The sequence below is a fragment of the Paroedura picta genome, chromosome 1 (assembly GCF_049243985.1).
Source record: "Paroedura picta isolate Pp20150507F chromosome 1, Ppicta_v3.0, whole genome shotgun sequence".
NCBI lineage: Eukaryota > Metazoa > Chordata > Lepidosauria > Squamata > Gekkonidae > Paroedura > Paroedura picta.
This window is the reverse complement of record NC_135369.1, coordinates 177,160,132-177,175,679: the sequence shown is the minus strand read 5'-3', so window position 1 is coordinate 177,175,679 and position 15,548 is coordinate 177,160,132. Positions and strand designations below refer to the sequence as shown.

Genomic DNA, 15,548 nt, shown 5'->3' with positions numbered 1-15,548 from the left:
TGAAGTCCATGGACATCTGGAGCCAGTTTGGCCACCCCTGCTCTAGTGTAACTGAAGCAAGCAGACTCCAGATTATGCAACCTACATTAACTTTTTAAAAAATGTCCCGTGAAGGGGAGAAGGGGGAGAAGTGGGTTGAAGTTATTTCAGGACTGGCACTCCAGTAGCGCCTCTCCCACCCTCGCATCTGGCTGGTGTTACCAGGGCAGTGGCAGGCGGGTCTGTACCCACCACTGCCCCACAAGCCACCTCCCTTCTCTCCAGACTCTTGACTTAGCCTCCCGTCTAAGAGTTGTAAAGCAAGGTTCTGCGGAACTCATGAATTCTGTACTCTCCCGCTGTTGAAAAGTAGCCACGGGGGGAAAGGTTCCTCTCCCCTATTAGGAAAAGCAAGCATCAATGAGCTTTTTTAAAATACAAAAAAAAAAAAAATACTGAAGAAATCTGGTATTTTTATTTAATATTTGGCCAGGACAACGGATGAACTACTTAAAAATGGGAGGAACAGCATAAAAATATTTTGCTTTTCTGTAGATGTGGCTGAGAAAGAAAGGGGGGGGAGAGGAGGGGGGAGAGGTTTCTAGCGACCCAGTTGATGGTCACATCACACCTTCATGAGGAACCAGCCGTATTTTCTCCTTGCTCAGCAAAGTCTGGTTCTTATCCAAACACTCCCCCCCCCCTCTTTGGGAGGGGAGTTTGCCAGTTTCTCATGGACTGGGCAGCCCACCCCATAGCATTCCTGAGAATTGTACAATATAATCTTAAGAGTCAGCAGGGTGGATTAGCCACACTTTTCATTGGACTTACACTTGTGACCCCTAAAACAGTAGAACTGCAGAAAGCAAACCGCGTCATGCACCTTTGCCACAGTAACCCTTCGGTGTACACATTTCCCAACTTAAATACACACAATTGAAAACAGCTACCATTTTGTTCGTTGGTTCGTTCGTTCGTTGTTGTTTTTTTAAATTATGTACAAACCCTCTATTTTTTTTTCTTCTGCTTTTTTTTCCTGTTGATTATACATATAAATACAAATTAGCTATTTCTTCTTCTTCTAAAAAGTGGTTATAATAGTAAATAAATACAAAATAAGAATCTGACCTTTATACTTCATGTGCTGAGGGGGAGGGGAGGGGGAAAGGGGGAAGAGGAGGGCGGGGTTAAACCCATATAAAATGTACAACTAAAATAATGTTTAAAAATCTTTTAAAAGGCATAATTCTCTGATTAAAATATTTTTTTTCCTCACTTTTCTGTAGACATAAATAGATTTTTTTTTCCAAAATAGTTATGTTTAATTCTCCATTTCATAACATAAATAAAGTCTTCATTGGGGCAAAAAAATATTAAAGTGTCAAGTTATTTCTTTTGTATTTGTCTTTTCTCTCTCTCTCTTTCTCTCTCTGCCGCTGCTGTAACCGCTTCAGCGGCAGCCACAACCCTCCACAACCATGTCTTGATAGTTCTTTAGTACCACTTTCTCGTTCTCGTCTAGGTAGAGCATCGAGATGGCGCTCAGTTCCGTCGGCACGCAACAAGCTTTGGGGATTTTGGAGTTCACGGAATTGACCAGCGTCTGAACAATGGCGTGGTTGGTGGAGTTCAGATGATCTGCCAGGGGGAAGGGGCATTCCCCGTGGCAGTAGAAGGCACTGTAACCTGGTGGGGCCACTATCCAGTCATTCCACCCGACGTCGTTGAAGTCCACGTACAACGGGTGCCTTTTGCAGTTGGATTTAAGGCGCTTGCGTTGTTTGTGTCTCGCTTGGCGCTTCTCTCGCTTATGGAGGGGCTGCCCCTTCCCGTCGTGCCCAAAGGTGACCAGCAGCGGCCTCACCAGAGACCAGCTGGCATCGTCCTGATGCAAAGACCGGCTGATCCTGACGTGTCTCTTGGAGGCGCTGCTCTCCTTGTCCAAGTGGACCACTTCTATCACAAACCCGTGGTTAGGCTGTCTGTGTGCAATCCACCGCACGATCGCCGGCATGACGTCGAAAGTTTCCCATTTGCTGGCATTGTGGTGCACCAAGCGAGTGTCCAGAAGTCTCGTGACGGGGTCCCGGGAGGCCTCACCCTCTAGCTTGATGATTTCATAAATATTAATACGATGGTAAGAGCTACCATTGGTTCCCAAGGCATCGTCGAGGGGCTGCCGGAAAACCTGGAGCTCGGCCGAAGTGATCAACTCCCCGGTCGGGATGGAGGTCAAGTTAAAGAAGAAACGCCGGGAGGTCCGCCCGCTTCTTTCCGGAAGCTCTTCCAGAGTTTCTGATTTGGGGAGGGGAAAGCAAGACATAATCAGGGACTTAGATAAATAGTTAATTAAAAAAAAAAATCATTGAACTGCTGCATCACAAGCACCTTTCAACTTAACACAATCATAAGCCAACATAGGGCAGGCTTTCTCAACCAGGGTTTTGTGAAACCCTGTGGTTTCTTGCTAGCCCTGGGTTTCCTGAATGGGTGGGAGTCAATTAAAAAAATTTTTTTTTGCATTTGTTAAGTATTTATTGGACATCTCCCTATATGGTCATGTTGATCCACCTCCCAAAATGGCCAATGATGCGCCTGGAGGGGTGGGGAGGGGAGGGGCCCCGGGTGGGCGGGTACAAGGCCAAGCTTCCCAACCATATTCTGCAGCATTGCGAAGCTTGAAGAATGTTTCGGGGGTTTCTCAGCGGTAAAAAGAAAAGTTGAGAAATTTGTTCTTAGGGATTTGAAGATTCCAACCACAACGACAACAGAGGGATTATCTTGTCTTTTTAGGTATGTAAGCAAGCGTACGAAACGTGATGTTCGAGTGCTTCCTTCTCCCTCACGTCTTTGGGAAGCCTGAGAATTCCAAGGGGCTATAATGAAACAGGAGGCAACGCTGTCAAATTCAAGGGCATTAAAGGAAAAAAAAAATTACACGGGCAGCAGGGGCTTATTGAGAGTAGTTAAAAGGTGACTAAGGACCAAGGAAAGGGATTGCATTTCTTTAAATTTTTTTAAGCACTTAGCTGGTGCTTTTATGCTGATCCCTTAAGACCTCTTCTGGAAGCTTCATGAGTGACAGAGCCCACGATTTTTAAACAACTCTGCCCAAAATAAAACTGAAACGTGGCGTCAGAGGAGAGGTCTTGCGGATGCCAAAAAAGACAAATTAAGGGGGTCCGAGACCAAATCAGTCCTGAACTCCCCTTAGAAGCTAAAACGAATAAACTGAGTCCGGGGGGGGGCACACTGCTGGCAGGGTTTCATGGGGATTGTAGTCCATGGACATCTGGAGAACCACAGCTTAGCCACCCCTGACTTGGGGCTGTCATACTCTGGTCACATTTACGAGATAACAAGAAGTCATCGGAAAAGACAATGCTAAGAAAAATTGAAGGCAGCAGGAAAAGAGGAACCCCCCAACAGGCGATGGGAGTGACTCATTCAAGGAAGCCACAGGCCTCAGTGTGCAAGACTTGAGCAAGGCTATGGATCAGGGGTATCAACCTGGGGTCCTCCAGATGTTCATGGACTACAATTCCCACGAGCCCCTGCCAGCAAACATCTGGAGGGTCACAGGTTGACTGCCCCTGCTATGGATGACAGGGCATTTGGGTGACTTGATGGCACTTAACACACACCTGTGTCCAAAATAATGGCTCAGATCCTGGGGAAGCATGCAGGAAGCAGATTATTTGTCCTGCTTTGCCCCCTCCTTGCTACTAGAACTCCAGTTCGGTCACACTGTTTCTTGGGCTCCCCTCTTCCTCCGAAGCACAATTTCAGGGATTGTTTTGGGCTGGAGGGAGCCAGCATGAAAAGTTCCATTTCTACCCATCCTGTCAGCAGAGATTTGTGGTGGATCCAAGACCGTGTATCTTAACGACACAATCCCTTTCTGTAAAACGTACACTGTCATTTTACTCACGAGGACTCTAAGCACAATGTCGTTCTGAGAAGGTTTGGGTGTTTCTTTGGAGCCTATGGGTAGCACTTAGGACTTCCAGCAAATGCACCATCCCTGACAGCTATCAGTAGTAAGGTGACCAAATTTCAACATTGGTAAAGTGGGACACCATTGACCGGGGGGGGGGGGTCTTGATTAAAATTTGCTCTATATGGAGCAACAAAAATTTTCATAGAACGCAAAAATAGTATTGTAATATATATTTTTAAAATTTCAACATAAGTACAATTTGCCAGGGGCCCCCAGATGTCCCTCCAAAAGTGGGACAATCTGGTCACCTTACTCAGTAGCCCCCTGGCTGCTTCCAGAGCTATGCCTAGTCCTTTGCTCTTCCAGAAATGTAAAATTTCAACTACTCATTTCTATAGCGGTCCTGTGCAGAGCACCCATGCTAGCCACAACTTCCTTGCAACAGAACAGTAGTTCAAAGGCTGGTCCAGATTATTTGCCCCTTGGGAGAGGGCTTGCCTAAGGTCACTCAATAAAACCAGAGTCCAGTAGCACCTTTAAGACCAACGAAGATTTATTCAAGGCGTGTGCTTTCGAGTGCAAGCACCCTGCTTGCACTCGAAAGCTCACGCCTTGAATAAATCTTCGTTGGTCTTAAAGGTGCCACTGGACTCTGATTTTATTGTGCTACTTCAGACCAACAGGGCTACTCATTTGAATCTAAGGTCACTCGTTGAGCTTGGGCCCGAATGGTGATTTGAATTCGGAGTTTGTGTGGCTCGAATCCTCAGCCAATTGCAGTGCGGCGACTGTATATTTGTGACTCTTGAAAATGAAACTGACGGTTTACTACTCCGGCTTGATTCGACTAAATCTGTAATGCAACATGATGTTGATAGCCCAGTGCCTAACTATTGCCAGACTTTATATATACTCTTTTGGGATAAAGCTGTGTGCAACTACAAGCTCGCTGGCCAGGAGGAAAGTAAGGGATTTTCCCCCCACCCCCAGTTTCAAAAGCTGCCTATGGGAAACAATATCTAAACAAAAATGGCAGTGCAAACTTGTGCGGAGTTGCTATGGAGAGCAAGCTTGGTATAGTGGTTAGGAGTGCAGACTTCTAATCTGGCAAGCTGGGTTTGATTCCCTGTCCCTCCCCCACACACAGCCAGCTGGGTGACCTTGGGCTCGCCACAGCAGTGATCAAGCTGTTCTGACCAAACAGGAATATCAGAACTCTCTCAGCCCCTCTCCCTCACAGGGTGTCTGTTGTGGGGAGAGGAAAGGGAAGGCGAGTGTAAGCCGCTTTGAGACTCCTTTAGGGAGAAAAAAGCAGCATATAAGAACCAACTCTTCTTCTTCTTCTTCTTCAGTAATATCAAGGCTCTCTCAGCCTCACCTCCCTCACAGGGTGTCTGTTGTGGGGAGAGGAAAGGGAAGGTGAATGTAAGCCACTTTGAGACTCCTTTGGGGAGAGAAAAGCAGCATATAAGAACCATCTCTTCTTCTTCTTCTACAGTCTAAGCCTGCCGACTCCCACGGACTAGGCGGAAGATGAGAAACGCGGCCAGCAAACTTCACACCCCAACACACACGGTACGTTTAAGAATGCATGCATAAAATCTACTCGCAGTAGCTAAATTTAGATGCACTGCAAATGAATGGACTGGAGTGGTGAGCTGACCTAGGGAGCGTATTTATTTGGAAGTCTCATGAGTTCTGTCGTCACAGTTGCCGCTAGTGTCGCTTTGTGAAAACTGGCCGCAATTCACACTTCTCCTGGCCCTCCTGCATCTGAAGGATACCAAATTCCCTAGTCTCCCTACCCTTCTATCATGTCCATCTAAAGAGGAACTTAGGTGCATAATAATTAAGTTGCATGAAAGGGAGGACCAGACCAGTGGGAGTTGACAAATATGGCTTGTAATCGGCTTATTTCAAAATGCAGGGTGCTTCTGTGTTCCCATCTGCCCCAGAACTGCTTACATCCCTGGGCAGGATGAGCGACCCTCTGCTAAACAACTCTGAAAGCAGTCTTAGACACCCCATCCGACTGAGAGCATGTTCAAAGCTACATTGTTAATGACTGTAAATTGGCATCATTTCCCACCATCTCTCACCCCTATATCTCTTCAGGCCTCTGGCCTAAACCCAGCCCACTCCTATCTTTTGGACAGCCCCCTTCTTACCTGGTTTTGCAGTTAGGCTCCCCCTCCCGGTCCAATCCTAGCCTTCCTCTGCTTAGATTTCCCATCTCTCCCCCTTCCTTGAGGTTTCTGTGAGGTCATGGCAACACAGCCAATTTCAAGAGAGGGTTCCCCATGACAAGCTACAGCCAGGCTGGATCAACTCTGGCTTGTGTTCATTGTCTGTCCTGTCTTTGATAGTTTATTCCTCTCTCGGTGGCCTTAGCATGTGCCCTTAAACCAGGCTTTCTCAACCAGGGTTTTGTGAAACCCTGGAGTTTCTTGACGGTCAAGGGTTTCCTGAATGGTTGGGAGTTAATTAATTGCCACAAATCCTGCTGCTATCCAAATGGCTTCTGCTAGCAGAACAGCCCCGGTCCCTGTAAGCTGTGGCTATGTGAATTCTGAGGCTGATCTGAGCTGGCTTGGTTATATTTAGAATCATAGAATCATAGGGTTGGAAGGGACCACATGGGCCATCTAGTCCAACCCCCTGCACTATGCAGGACACCCACAACCCTATCGCTCATCCACTGTAACCTGCCACCCCCTTGAGCCTTCACAGAATCACCCTCAGCTTTAAAACCCCTTGCTTCCTTTTGCCCCGCATTGAGGCCTAGGGTCAGTTGAGAGTCCTCTTCCAGGTAAACAACCTGGAAGGGTGTGTATGCGTGTGGTGATTTTATGCAATATTAAATGGTGATATGGGCTTTAATGCAAGGTCACATAAAGTCTTGGGTAATATGTTAAAACAATGACAAGCCATGTTGCCGTTTTTGCTTTTAGCATCCGGGAAGTTCGTAGTTTGGAGCCAGCACGGCCTAGGGTTAAGAGTACGAGGCTAAGGGCCTAGCCAAAGCAGGTTTGAATCCCTGCCCTGCCATGGTATGGGCCCCGTCCCTCCCTCTCTTTCATCACAAAGTGGTGCTTACAATGGTAAAATGGAGGAAGGGGGAAATGTTTGGTTATTACATTTGTTTGATTGTGTGGATTATATTCCTCGCCTACGTGTACCTCCCATCAAAAGTGAGTGGTACGACCATTCTATCTGTATTTTTTGCTTTGTTCTTGGGTCCTAGCAGTGAAGATTTGTTGGTATTCTTGGCTTTGCGATTTAAGGATTTGCGGGTCCTGTAGCACTAGAGCCAGTTTACGGATTTGCAGGGCCCTAGCTGGGGGAGGAGGGGGCCCCACATTGGAAAGGAGTGTCCTTAAAGAGGGAAAAGGGAAGAGAGGCTACAGCCCTAATCCAATGGGGGGGGGTAAGGCACTGTCATGGGGCCCTGGGTGTGTGGGGCCCATAGCAGGTGCAACATGGATAACTCAGCGCTGCCCTTTCCAAAAACTGGTTCGTGAGGATTTGAGCCCGTTTGAAGATATCTGAATAGGAATTGCAATTCTTTCTAATCCTCAGCTATTTGGGGTCCCCGTTGGGGAGAAAAGCAGGGGTGTCAGTTGTGTCAATTGTGAAATATATCAACGCAGTCCTCGTGGATCTTTCAGAGAAACTGGACCCTACATTTAAAGCTCACCCTGAGGGGCCACACTTAAGGATACACCACCGGAATTGGAGACCTGAATTCAAAGCCATCATTGAGCCTTGAAGCTCACTTGCTTTCAGCCTAACCCAGCCTTTCTCAACCTTTCGACCACTGAGAACCCCCCCCCAAAATGTTCTTCAGGCTTACAGAAACCCCAAAAGTGATGTCAGTAAGTCACACCTTCCTGCCACATCTCTGGGAGTCTCATCACCAGAAGTCACGCCACAGAAATATATAACCATATCACCCAGTCAATTTTTAAAAAACTTAAAATATATAAATAATTAAACTCCCACCTGATCCGTGAAACCCTTTCAGGGTCATCATGAAACCCCAGGGTTGCACTGAACCCTGGTTGGGAAAGCCTAATCTAACCTCTCACAAAGATATGTGGAGAGTACAGCCCTAAACACCCACTGCCCTTAGCTCCTTGAAGGAAGGGCAGGTTACCAACGGGATCCTGCAGAGTGACACACAACCTAAACCAGGGGTAGTCAAACTGCGGCCCTCCAGATGTCCATGGACTACAATTCCCAGGAGCCCCTGCCAGCGAATGCTGGCAGGGGCTTCTGGGAACTGTAGTCCATGGACATCTGGAGGGCCGCAGTTTGACTACCCCTGACCTAAACCCTACTTGTGACAAGCTGTCAGTCAACCGCATCTTTTTGCAGATGTTGCTTTTTTAAGGGCACCTCTTCGACAAGCAAGCTTGTTGCTGGTTCGGCCCAAGAGAGCGTGGCTGTAAAGCCAGGGGTGAAAAGGGTCTTGAGACACTATAGGGACTTCAGTTCCACATTGGCAGAACAAAATGCTGAAGGCATTCCTTAATGGGTTTAATTCTAACGATTACGAGGACTTTAGACAAAGCATCAAATCTGCCATAATGGAACATGAAGGGGTTCTTTTGTTGGCATTAGAGTGACGGACAGCGCGATCCTAGGCGGAGTTGTTCCGGTCTAAGCCCCACTGGTTTCCTGCAGGGCATGGGCTGCCTTTAGTCGGCTTGGGAGCGCACCGCGAGCGCCGTAGTTAAGCCAACCGAAATACTTAGCAGCCCTTGGCCCCGCAGATGTACGTTAAAGAGGTGTTTTGGCACCGATCGACTATGTGCTGTGTGTTGTCCTGTTCCTTACTTTCGTATTTATACACAAAGCAGCATAAAACCGCAGTACAAGATTCAATTACACCGCTAATCTCTTGCCTCATTAAGACTTACTATTAGTTAGTATAATCATTGTTCAGACTGTTGGTTCCACATCAACTTAATTGAACGCAGGAAGCAAAATGCACATTTTTAAAAATTTTGCTCTTGCTGTTCCTAGCTTCAGCCTATAGCAGCCTTGCTCAACGTTGTGACCGTTGAGAAACCCCTGAAACATTCTTCAGGCTTTGAGAAACCCCAGGAGTGGCAGGATCACGCCAGGGGGAAGCATAGCTGTGTCCACGCCCACCTGGGGCCCCTCTCCCTCCTGCCCACCCCCCTCCAGGGCCATCAATGGTTGTATCACCCGAGAAATGTTTTAATAAATTTTAAAAATATATAAAAATTCATTAACGGCCACCCATTCAGGAAACCCTTCCAGGGCCATCAAGAAACCCCATGGTTTCATGAAACCCTGGTTGACAACGTCTGCCCTATAGTCAGTATCTTGGCTAATAATGAAAACACCAAGGAAAGAACTCTGAAATCCTTGAGAGTTTCTGCAGGGGGAAAAAATATTAATAACCAAGTCATGTCTTCCGCCTGCTTTCCTGGTTTAGGTTCAAGTAGCTGTGAGTGTAATGTAAACAGATCCAAGGAATGGCTAAGATAGGCCCAGACTACAAATGGTTAACGGCATTCCCCAGAACCTGCTCCTGAGCTCTGGAAAGTCCTGTGGTTTCAGAGCAACTTCTGTGCTTAGTAATACCGTCAAAGGGGAGGAGGAGCGAAAACGGAGAAACTTTGTGATCATACTTTCGACTGAGGTGCCGGGCAACCGACAGCCTTTGCAAAAGGAAAAAGATCAAGCGCTTTGAACCGGGGACAAGTTTGTTCAAGTTTTAAGGCGCTTTGACAGGACTGTTTTGCATAAAAAATTGTCAGGCAAAACGAGGGATACAGCCAAGTCTCGTTCCAAAACCGCAGAAAGAAGCGGCAACAGCAGATCTGAAAAAAGGGGGCCGCTCTCCTGTGGCTTCTAATCTGGGTGACCTAAAACCCCAGGTGCACACGAAAGCCAATAGGCAGTCGCTCCAGAAGGGCTTACCTCAACACGATGCTAAAGCTCGATTTAAACAAGAGGACGAGAGTCCCAGTGGAAACAATGCAATCGATTGTTAGATCGATCTCTCACGGGGATTAGATAGGGATTAGAAAGCCTTCCAAGCGACCCTATAGCCAACTGTAAATTAGTAAGACTTTTCTTGGAATTTGGCCTTTAAGAAAAAAATGGAAATCACTAGTGGGAATTCATCATTTGTACAGACTCCATACTAAAAATAATAATGCTAATAATAAACGTGCACTTTTTTTTTTTGGGTGCAGAGCAGTCCCAGGTAGTTTCAAAATAATGTATATACACAGTGTACGTTCAAGGATTTCAGAACTCGTGTGTATGTGTTTAAGTAGTAATGAAAATTAACTGTGAGAAAATCAAATGTCTTTCCTTGCATCCTTCCCTGGTTTTCCTCCAAAGGTGCTTCATCAAAAGCTCTACACCAGGGGTAGTCAAACTGTGGCCCTCCAGATGTCCATGGACTACAATTCCCAGGAGCCCCTGCCAGCTTGACTACCCCTGCTCTACACTTAACACCTTGAGCCAAAAACTAGCCCCATACACTTTTGGTGGAGGCTTACTGACCACCCACAATGCGACACAATTGAAACGCGCAAGAATCCAGAGACAGGGAAAGTAAGATTCTTTCCTCTTACTGCAAATTTAACTGCCAGGCCAAAATGTCATAAAGGCGTTGCTTCTTGTGAATATGATTATTTTTAAAACCCAGGATTTTAAGCGGTCTTTGGGGCTTGCTAGCTATCAAGTCTACAAGCTTAAGTCATGCTTGTGACCCTTTTCCTATTTCACAGGAAGACTTGTGGCTGGATGAAAGGATTCAATGAGTTTCATAGTTAACTATTGCTATGCACGGAGATTTCTAATCGTAAGATTTTACAGCTCTGTGCCAACAGAATTTGATTTCATTTCAGAGCCAGCTGCCATCTTTTCTCATGACTCTCCACCACCTCAGATATTATCTTAGGTGACTGGACTGAAAGATTCCCATTTCAAAATAGTGTTTCATATCAAAAGCTTACAGATCAGGAAGAATGCTCAGCTAAACAATTCCAAGTCGATATAGATGGGTTGGGGGCATTAGTTTTTGAGTGACATAAGAAGAGCTGTTTTTCTGCATCCCGTTTTTTACTACCCAAAGGAGACTTACAATCCCCTCCCCTTCCTCTCCCCACAACCGATACCCTGTGAGGTAGGTGAGGCTAAGAGAGCTCAGAGAGAACTGTGACTGGCACACGCCCCCACGATTCCCAAAGCTGCTTACCATCGACTGCCCTTCCTCTTCCCACAACAGACACCCTGAGGTAGGTGGGCTGAGAGAGCTCTAAGAGAACTGTAACTAGCCCAAGGTCACCCATTTGGCTGCCTGTGGAACAGTGGGGAATCAAGCCCAGTTCTCCAGCTTGGAGGCTGCTGCTCTTACACATGACACCAAGTTGGTCCACAGCTTTCAATCTTGTCAGCAAAGCGCAAGATTCACTGCAGGGGTGCCCAGGCGTGACCTATCCCCCAGGCAATCGGGAGCGATACTGTGTTATGAGAAACGCACAAATATTTTGCTGCACCAAGCAATTCCAAAACGTGTCAATCCAAATCGCGAAACATCTTGGCAGAACCCTTGTGTCGGCACGGACACGCGGCAAGCGCGTGGGCGACTTCCATTTCGGCTCGGGTGCGGAAAGCTGGAGCAGACGTTATTTGCCCTTACCTTCGTGGTGGAAGCTCCGGACGGTGTTGGCTCTACTGGTAGCCCTCTCCAAGTTGTAGTCCATGGAGCTTGGCTTCTGGCTGGTGTGCAGGTGGTAGAGCTCCAACATATAGGGAGGGACGATGGCGTCCTTGCTCGGCGTGGGCCGCCGCTGAAGACCAAACATGTTGAGCAGCCGCAGCTCAAATTCCCGCAGGATCCCTTCCGAGAGTTGCAGCGGAGCAGCCCGGATCAAATCACCGCTGAACCGTCTCCGGTCGCCCACCTCCGGGATGAGGCTGGCCGAGCCCCCCAGAAACACCTGATAGAGCAGCACTGCGAGTAGAGAATTGGTCCAGGCAACCATGGTCAGAAACCTGTGGGGACAAGGGCCAAATCAGAAGAGGGTTAGGGCTAGAGGGTGACGGCAAGACACATCCTGCGACGACACTGGGACCTATCAGCTTTTATAGGGTTGAGACTTCAACGGGCCTCTTTCCCAACCCTCCCTTCCCCTGCAAAGTCACCATTACGAAAGGGAATCCTGACCTCCGTGGGAACTTCCTCTCCCCCCCCCCCATGGCTGGGGGAGATAGGCAAGGTGTTATAAAAGCTGCACAGGCAGCCAATGGTCACTCAAGTTTGTGGCCACCCCCCTTGTAGAGGAAACTTCTGCCGTTGAATACGCAAGTTTAAGCCAAGCAAAGACAGTTCCGTTAATGGTAACACATTCACAAAGATGGCCCAAATAACACTCAACCTTCTCCCCACCCAGGTCAATTTTGTGATCCCTAGGCCAAGCAATATCCCTGAGGAGCCAAAATGTCCAGAGGAGACAGGCACCCAGAATATTCTGCTGCTGCCACGCCACCAGCTAGCCAGGTTTTGGCGGCTCACCCAAGAACACCACCCAGGATTCCTTGAAGAAAGGGTGGTGGGATGGAATTGTCCCCAGCAGACCCTCCACACCGCCTGCCATGGCTTCTGCTTCTTTTGACCCACCCCTTGCAGCAAGACAATACCACAGCTGGCCCCAGGGTGCACGGGTGGGGGAATCTACATTGCTAAACGGCAGGAAGTGCCTCGGTGCTCTGTAGCTCCTGGCCCTTTCAGCTGCACAGGTTCTCTGCCAAGGGAAAGAATCCCCTGAAATGCATGCTGGGCACAAGGCAGCAGTGCATTCTGGGAGCCCAGCCATGGGACATCTCACAGAGATTGGCTTGCTGTAAGGAGAGATCCTGGCTATGCCTTGGCAGAGTGGGAGGAGGAAGGAGGGTCACGTGTGGAAATGGGGAGGGCGGATCGTGGGAGGGGGAAACGGACGGAGCAGGAGGGAGATGTATAACAAGCAGCAATAGGAGGCAGCTTCTGGGGAAGGGCTTCGCAAGGGGGACAGACAGGTGTCTTTTGGGGACTGGAAAGAAACATCTTTCCATCCTGGTCAGGGAGCTGAAGGCAACCCGCTGGTTCTTTTTGGGGAGCCGGGCCCTGAAATATCTCTCTTTAAAAATACACACACACACACACACACACACATTTTAATTTCTTGCCTTTCTCAAGGTAGAGCTAGTGGGAAAACTGTATCCCTCCAGATGTCCATGGACTACAATTCCCATGAGAATCCATGGACATCTGGAGGGCCACAGTTTGCCCACCCCTGAGCTAGGGAATTCTTGCCCATTCAAAGGCAGACGATCCCAGTCCGGAGGCCACAAACCAGCACAGGGCTAGGCAGACTGAAAGGTGGACAGTAGACCTGAATGGTTGCTTCTAGCCTTTACACGGCAATGTGGACAGAATCCTAGCCCTCAGTCTCCCAGCCTCTGCCCATGCAGTTGCTCTCGATTATAAGGAGAGCTCAGGTTCATCCCTTCCCAGCCCGCCTGCTTCTCAGGTCAATAATTTGCTTGCACCCGGCCAGATCTTTACTGCTATGGGCCCTTCTGCTCTACTCCTGGTTTAGAGAAACAAAGAGAGAGAGAGGGAGACATGCACCCCCCTCCGGGGCTGGGCCACCCCTCCAGAATACAGTTCTTTGCTTAAGGAGAACTGTGCAGCCCGATGCAGTTTTTGGAGCTGTTCCCCAAAGCATACTCCAAGGCTCCCGGCTCTCCACGAAGTACATGCCCAACTCTTTCCCCATTCAAGTCCGTAAACAAGCGTCCCACTCCGGATCAGGGGTAGGAAGGAAGAAGAAATCGGGGGAGGGGAAGCAACGTGCAACACTCCTGGGCACGCCGGAGGAAACAAGGAAGAGGATCACCCGCCAAACGCGAAACGACCCAGGCAGGGGAGGGCAAAGCGTCAGGAGCTCCCACACTGGGCGCCGGGCTCTTCCAGCAGCAGCGGCGGCGTCGTCGTTCACAGGGGAGGCGGCTCCGACCAGCTTGCAATCCGAAGTGGAAAATCCGGCTAAAGCAACTTCAGGCTCGCAGGTAGGGCGAGCCTTTCCCCAAGCACGCTGCTCGGCTGGACGCGGCAGCCTTCCGCACTCGGCAGCCGAGAAGCGAGCCGGGCTCTGCCGCCCCTTCCACGGGAGCCAGGAGGATGCCCGGGGAGGGGGGCTGCCTGCCCAGGGGACGCGATCCCGCAACGCCCCAGCCCCGATCCCCAGGAGGAAGGTTGAAAGGGGGGCTCCGATTCACGCCTCCGGGCCGTCCAGGTGGGGATGCGAGGCTGAGCCGCCGGGGTCCCCTATTCTCGGGACGGGGTGGGCTTGGAGGTGGGAGGGAGGGAAGAGGGGTCCCGAGGAGTCACCTGCCCCCTCCCCGCTCCGCACAAGCATTGCTCTGCCGCCCCCCCCCCCCGACCCCCTCTCTTTCCCCGCTCCTCGCTACCTTCAGGGTCCCGCCGATGGCCTAAGAAGCAGTGGCAGCACGCGCGGTCCCGTCCATGGAGTCCACTTCCACATGGAAACCCGCGCGGCCGATCCAGGAGGCGCCCAGCGGATGGCACGACGGGCAGCCGGCCCGACGGCCGTCTTCCCCCGCGGGAGCGCCCGGCCCGTCGGAAGAAGCTGCACGGCGGTGCTCGGGAGTCGAGAAGGAGACGTCTTCTGTCCGCCTAGGTCCGGGGCGGCGGCGGCAGCGGCAGCAGCGGCGACGGCACCATCCCTGGGCAGGGCTCGACCTGCGCGCCGGGCTGGGGCTGTGTGGCGCTGGCCCTCGCGGCGTGCCGCATCTCAGGGCCGCCTGGCAGGGCGCTGGACGGAGCCGCAAGCGCGGGGCACCCGACGCGCGGCCGGCGCGCTCCTCTGCCTCGCCAGCATGCCCGGCGCCGCCAGGGGAGAAGGCGCGGCGGCCGGAGCTGCAGCCGGAGCCGGAGCCTTCCCCGCGCGGCTCTGCGCCCTCGCCGACAGCCGGCCGACGACGATCCTCCCCGCGGGGACGGCGCTGAGCATCAGCGGGCGCGCCGAGGCGTCGCAGTCCGGGGCCGGAGCTCTTGTGCGCGGCCAAAGCGCTTTGGATCCTGGCGGCGGCGGCGGCGACGCTTCCCTTCGGCTGCCTCCTCCCGAGCGCACCCGCCCGGCTGCCGGCGCTGCTCCTCCTGCCTGGCTGGCTGGCTGGCTCCGATCGACCGCGGGGGGCTCCGAGCTGCTCTTGCTGCTGCTGCTCCGCTTGCTGCTGCCGCTGCTGCCTCGCCCCGCCGTCCTTTTTGTTGCTCCGCTGCCCGCTGATGTCACGACCCCGGGGGCTTGAGGCGGGCGCGCCAATCGCGGGGCGGCCTGGCTGCGAACCGGGAGCCCAGGCAGAGGCGGCAGCGGCGGCGGCGGCTGGAAAAGAGGCACGGCGGGGCGGCTTTTAAAGGGAACGCCGCCCCCTTTCGCCGCCCTCCTCCCCTCCCTCCCTCCTCCCCCCCCCCCCCGCCCGCCAGCCAGCCGGCCTTCCGAGGGGTATTTAGCGCGCGCGTTCCTCTCTCTCTCTCTCTCTCTCGCTCTCCTAAACTTTCCGGATTAGGATC

General features: G+C 50.9%; 1 protein-coding gene across 1 annotated transcript; it reads right to left on the bottom strand.

The window, feature by feature from the left end:
- Window positions 1–432: 432 nt before the first annotated feature.
- BMP2 (bone morphogenetic protein 2) lies at window positions 433–15,348 on the bottom strand. Its single transcript, XM_077313264.1, has 3 exons — window positions 14,426–15,348; window positions 11,610–11,965; window positions 433–2,274 (listed from the first exon to the last, which is right to left on the bottom strand). The coding sequence occupies exons 2-3, from the start codon at window positions 11,953–11,955 to the stop codon at window positions 1,430–1,432; spliced, it is 1,191 nt and encodes a 396-aa protein (XP_077169379.1). The 5' UTR covers window positions 11,956–11,965; window positions 14,426–15,348; the 3' UTR covers window positions 433–1,429.
- Window positions 15,349–15,548: the final 200 nt, after the last annotated feature.